The sequence below is a fragment of the Polyodon spathula genome, chromosome 18 (assembly GCF_017654505.1).
Source record: "Polyodon spathula isolate WHYD16114869_AA chromosome 18, ASM1765450v1, whole genome shotgun sequence".
Taxonomy (NCBI): Eukaryota; Metazoa; Chordata; class Actinopteri; order Acipenseriformes; family Polyodontidae; genus Polyodon; species Polyodon spathula.
Window position 1 is genome coordinate 24,567,631 of NC_054551.1, and position 6,285 is coordinate 24,573,915.

Genomic DNA, 6,285 nt, shown 5'->3' on the forward strand with positions numbered 1-6,285 from the left:
ATCACTAATATAGATTCAATCAGGTATAGGTACACCCAGTATAGTTTTGCAGGCCTCCCTGACACGAAACTTGTGAATTATGTAATAAATTGATATTTGGAATATAGGCAGTATTATCAGAGTGAAGGAAGTGTGTTACTCTTTTAAGGTAAGGGAATTTTTTTTGTGTACCTAAGGTTCTGTCCAAGAAGCCTCAAGAACCATATCCATTTTGCCCATCTTTTTCTCTCTTCTATGGTGTAAGCTGGCTGTTCATCATAGGTAGCTAACCTCACATTAACTAGAAGAACACTTGTTAGATAAAACTTCAGACTACCAGGTATTCTGAACCCTTTAACGAATGGAAAAGGTTTCACTGGTGCCTTGTCCAGGACCACTTTATTTACAGTGTGATTTACAGGAGTCACCCACCCCACACCCGACACCCTCCATATCTGCAATCCCTTGTTTCTTGCTTAACCTACCTCTGTAGGACTTTGGTATGGTTATCTGGTGTGTGTCATGCCTCTCTTAAATACCTTACATCTGGCTCCAATTTATAATTAGCACCAGGTGCAGGGGATTAACTAAACAATCAAACAATTAACACAATTTAAACCCTTAGCCCAATCACCCAACAGTGCATTCTCACAAGGTTTTAGCTGGGAGGAATTTTAACCTCCTCCCTGCTATCTCACAATATATATAGAGTTATAATAGAGTAAGATATATATATATATATATATATATATATATATATAAAAAACTGGAAAATGGCTCATTCTAGTGCATACCTCTACTCCTGTGTGTCTGTGTTACTGTCCTAAATAATGTTATGGATTAAAATGTATACAAGCTCCTTTAGATTTAAGAGTGTAGGTCACCAAAGTTAACAGGATAGCTGTAATGTTAACCAGGTAAAAGCTGACTGTTTCACCCTGTAATGTGGAGTGAAGAATCATCATTGCCGTGTCTCTTCCAGACCTGAGTCTGCAGATGGGCTGTTGTCTCCTTGTCGATTGTCCAGTCGCAATGATGACAAGGACTGGGAAAATGGCTCAACGACCTCTTCAGTGGCTTCGAATACTGAGTACACAGGTAGCTTCTGCTTATTCATGCGCTCCGAGTCAGTAAATTACTGTCAGCATGTTGTGTGTGTGGAATATTTTTAGATTACGATAAAAAAATTAAAATAAATTAAATTAATAAGGTATTATGTTTTAAATGTTATCATTTCTGACACTAATTAATTCAGTGCTGATCTCTTTAAAACACCAGCTGGTCATTATGGCAAAACCACTACAATAGAGTTTAAAACAAACGATTAGCATTAGGTTACAGTACTTAATTTTAGATGCCAATGCTTTAATTTGTGGAATGGTATATGAAGGTGTACTGGTAAACCTGAGGAAATAGTATTCACTCTTAAATAACCTGACGTGTGTGTGTGTGTTCAAATATTTTCCTCTTCTCTGTACATAGGACCAAAGCTGTATAAGGAACCAAGTGCAAAGTCTAACAAACACATAATCCAGAATGCTTTAGCTCATTGTTGCCTGGCTGGCAGGGTAAATGAAGGTCAGAAGAATAAAATATTAGAGGTAAGACAATGCAGTACACAGTGAAAGGTAGCCACACAATACTGTTGTGTAAAACTATAAAGATGTGTATTTGTCTGTTACACTGGGGCTAATCAAATACATATTAAAACCTAGAATGGGTGAAACCGCTATGAAGTCTGCATTACCTAAAAGGGAAACAATAAATATTATTTCAGTTGTTTAATTTGGGAGGTACAAATATAAACTATAAATTATCTGTTTTATTTTTTTCTTTGCACAGGAAATGGAAAAATCGGGGGCCAACAACTTTTTAGTGTTGCTCCGGGACGCTGGCTGCCAGTTCAGGTCGGTGTACACGTACTGTCCTGAGATGGAGGTGATCAACAAGCTGGCCGGCGTCGGGCCCAAGTCCATCTCCAGGAAGATGATAGAGGGGCTTTACAAATACAACTCTGACAAGAAACAGTTCAGCCTCATTCCCGCCAAAACCATGTCTGCCAGCGTTGATGCAGTTACCATTTACTGCCACTTGTGGGCCAAGAGGCCAGTGACACCCAAAAAACTGCTGTCTTCCAAGTCGTAGTGGATTGAACTCTGTTTTGAATCTTTTTTTTTTTCTTTTTAAAGAAAACATTGCACTTCACGTTACCATTAGGAAAAGGGTTTGAGCTGCCAATGGACAATAACACTATATCCAATTATTATTGTTTTTTTTTTTGTTTTTTTTTGTTTGAACTGGACACCACGTCGTTATGCACAACTGGAATGTAAAACACTATTTAAAAGTATTAAATGAATGTCACTGTTGCATTTAGTACAAGAGATCATTGAATATTAGGTCATTTTATTGAAGCATGTGTGTGTGGTGTTGTGTGTGTTAATCGAAAAATCTTATGTTTTTATTTGGTACACTGAAGCACTGAATGCCAATCATCTGTATAGTTGAATCATCATAGCTGTAACATTTGTGGCCTTATGCTTTATTTTGTATGTGACTGCCATGTGGTGTTTGTGAGGGTGTTATTTCATGAGAGGTTTTTGTGTGCAAGCGACGCTTGCGACTTATTTTGTGATAGAAAAAAAAAGTCAGTTTGGTCTTAAGAGTTGAGTAAGAAAACCTGAAGGTATAAGGGGAAGTCTTAAAAAGTACTATGTACCTTTATGTACCTTTATGTACCTTTGTATCATGTTGTACTGTAGATTTAAAGGACGTCACTACAAAAGTATTAACTAGGTTATAACAAATGGCAAAACTGACAAACTCTGAAACTGATGTTTCTTTAGAAATGTATTTAACTCCAAGTTTACGCAATAGAATGTTTAAGGAAGCAAAATAAAGTGGACAGACCAACGAATATGTTTCGTTATATATTTATCTTATGCATTTGGCTACTCAGTTCCAGATATAGTATAAAGAGCCTTTGTTGCTTCTCCACGCAAGTAATGTAATGAACATATAGCGTCCACTGTTAACAGGATTCAGCATTATCAATCCGTGTATTCACCCCCCACCCCAAATCAGTTCATTCAAATGTCATTACATTAACACTAAAGAACACATACCAGTAAATACAATGAGAAACGTTTGTCATGTCGGTTTACAGATATTATATTTGGCATTTAAGATTTTCACATTCAGTGGGACTAGTTGGCCAGACTTGGCTGTTCTGAGAAACTTGAGTGGTTCCAGGAGGGTTAAACTGTAGTTTAGAGTTGTAAATACCAGTTTAAAAACCAATGGAATTCACTAATACTGAAACCCCAGTCATGTATCTCACAGCCATAGTGATTGCTGTATTAGCAACTTGTCTTAGTAGGTTAGGTTATGTTTTCATGGAAAGTTTTATCCCTGAAAAATGATTTATTTATCTGGCCAAACATTACTGCCACATGTATTTTATTTATTTTTTCTTTTTAAGGTGTATGTATACATAGTATGTGCATATTAAGCATGTTATTACTAAAAAGCATCCTTGATTTTTTTAAGTTTATTTTCCCCATGTATGGTAGCTAGCTAAGTAATGGGGTAAAAAGAAAACAGGACGTACCTGATGCAGTTCAATAGATTGCAGGTCACTGGCCTCCCATGTCCTGTCTTATATTTTCATACTCTTACAATGATATACCGGTATGTATTTCCATGTGTATGTTGTAAATAAGATAAATACTAAGGGGATGATATGTTGCTCTTGCTATATTGTGTTTGTGGGATGGAGGTGTCCATATTCCACCAGTAAATGTCTATCGAGAATCTCCAAAAGTAGTGGTGTTTTATTTAGTTTCAAAGTTTTGTTTTTGCTGCGGCAAGCCAACTGAGGTCGAAGCTTTTCTTTTTATTGTTTATATTATTAGTTGTCTTGAGAATCAGGATTTGATTATATTGTTGTCACTTTTTTGTTAATATTTAAATGTAATTTAGGTTTTCTGTATATTTCATAAACATTCATTGCCATATAAACATTTGAGAGATGTGGCTCCAACACAGAGTTTTGTCAGTGGCTTATCCATACTATTTGCTTGTATAAGAATACGATATATAATTCACAACATTTGAAATGTATAAATATATGTGTATATATGAGGGACTCAAAGAGTATGACCATTGTTACTGTAGGCATGTATAGGGATTTCACTGGTGTCATGGAGCAGATCTGAATCCACAGCTTCAGATAAGGTTTTAAAATGTCTATGATAAACACAGAACTGTAGAATATCTTGTCAAATACAGTTAAAATGTTTACCAATGATAACTAAGATGGGTGTATAGGAATAAGTAAGCATATTTATAATTAGCATGTTGTTTTTAATTTGGAGATAAAAATACAGATTGTAACTTTTAAATGCAGTCTGCAGTTCAAGTAAAGTAAAAACCAGCTTCTGTAAATACCTTGAATTGTAATGCAATGACTATGGATTGAGATTTCATGGCACTCCTTATTTGTGTGTGAGTATATATATATATATATATATATATATATATATAGGTGTGAACATGTATATATATATATATATATATATATATATATATATATATATATATATATATATATATATATATATATTCAATTACGATCAGGAATCGAAGTAACACAAACATACATTTGTGTTTGTCTACTTGACAAAGTTTCTTTCAGTTTTGTAGTTTTACCTTCAAATTATGATTGAGCATTTTATTGACTGCATATGCAGACACATACAAAAATGTCATATAAAAGGTGCCATGAACATTTACTCTACACTGATGAAGAGATGTGCTTAGGAGTCTGACTCTACTTTAAACTGTGTTCTTTCATTTTTTTTTTTTTTTTTAAATCAAACTCGAGTTACATTCCCCCCTGTACAGTATTTAAAGGTAGAATGTGCTTGTTTAATTTTGATATATATTAGTAGAGAAATATTATTGTATGTTAGAAACAAGTATGAATATTGTTCTTTCTCATTTTCAAAAGCCTGCTAGTTTTATAATAATATGTAATGGTATTTAGTTTCGCAGGCTGCCAGGAAACCTTATGCAGGTGGCAGATTTGAATGTCTGTCTCTAACACAAACACTGGTGCTTTCATTTGAGGTATATTTATGGAATTGCCAAACAGACAGTTGTATGTGCTTCTGGGACAAAATGTCAGCAGTTGTTTTGGTTACTGAAACCTTTTGGATTTTCCTTTATGTCAAAGAAGTTTTACTTGAGGACAACATGTGCTGCGTAGTTGTCTTATTTGGCTGTTTTAAAGCCAAAACAAATAACAATGTAATTATAAATGGGCACTGTTGATTTATTGTACAGTGTGTGGTGTGCTAATCTGTCCACCCAGGTGGAGCATTGCTTCCATTTCCAGACGCTGTGCTGTCATATATTGTCAAATATTGCTAAAGTAACATGTAGTTTTATTTTTTTCATTTTGCATCAAATAAATTGAAGCATGGCCTCACAAAAGGTGCTTGGTTGTTGCCTGTTACCTGTTATGTCCCAACTCCAGCAATGAGCCTGCTATGTATTTGAAGGAATTCTTGTTAATTACATTTTCAAACCACCCAACCCAGGCATTTCCTACCTATAAGTCATATCTGCCTAGCTCTTTTAACTTGGATAGAGAAGTCCTTCATGGGTTAAAACATAAACCACATACTGTAAACTCCCCAAACCTCATCTGCATTATTAAGCACTGTCCTTTATATTCTCTTGCAAACTAAACCTCAGACTTGTTTGGAAGTTACACCAGTAATTTACACAAGCACCATTTGACTGAATGCAGGAGTGCAGTGTGTTGTGCACATTCACCACTAGATGGCAACCCATTTGTTCTAGTTAAAATGTAAAAAAAAAAAAAAAAAAAAAAAAAAGTCACACCCCAAACTCTCCTCCCCATGTTATGCTGTCGCCTGCAAAGGATGTTGTCGTCCTTAGCTGGCCGCTTTCCCACATATTAAAACAATGGCTTGTATTCAATCAGGGGTGCATTAAACAGTATAGAAATAAATACGAATGAGACTGGCATAGATATGACATGAATAATGTCATTGATAAACCACTGACTTGTTGCAGAGCACTCTGTTGCAATACTGGTAACCAAAATCTGCTATGCTATCGTTTTATTGTTTACTTTGAGAATGATCTGCATTAAATATGGAAGCCAGTAGTTTCATACACATGATGTGCTGGTAAGCAGTCATTTACACATATAATGCTCCATGGTGCACAGGCAGGACGCTGTGTAATTGCATGGGTTTGTGATTTGTTACAAAT

General features: G+C 35.3%; 1 protein-coding gene across 8 annotated transcripts in view; it reads left to right on the forward strand.

Annotated features, from left to right (window-relative positions):
- Window positions 1-4,484, forward strand: part of LOC121330898 (calmodulin-regulated spectrin-associated protein 2-like) — a 50,444-nt gene extending 45,960 nt beyond the window's left edge. For all 8 annotated transcript variants that reach the window (XM_041277825.1, XM_041277829.1, XM_041277827.1 and 5 more), the window contains 3 exons: window positions 962-1,077; window positions 1,462-1,580; window positions 1,822-4,484. In XM_041277825.1, coding sequence (XP_041133759.1) covers window positions 962-1,077; window positions 1,462-1,580; window positions 1,822-2,124 — 538 coding nt within the window. In that variant the 3' untranslated portion in view covers window positions 2,125-4,484. The remainder of the gene's footprint in view (window positions 1-961; window positions 1,078-1,461; window positions 1,581-1,821) is intronic.
- The last annotated feature ends 1,801 nt before the right edge of the window (window positions 4,485-6,285 follow it).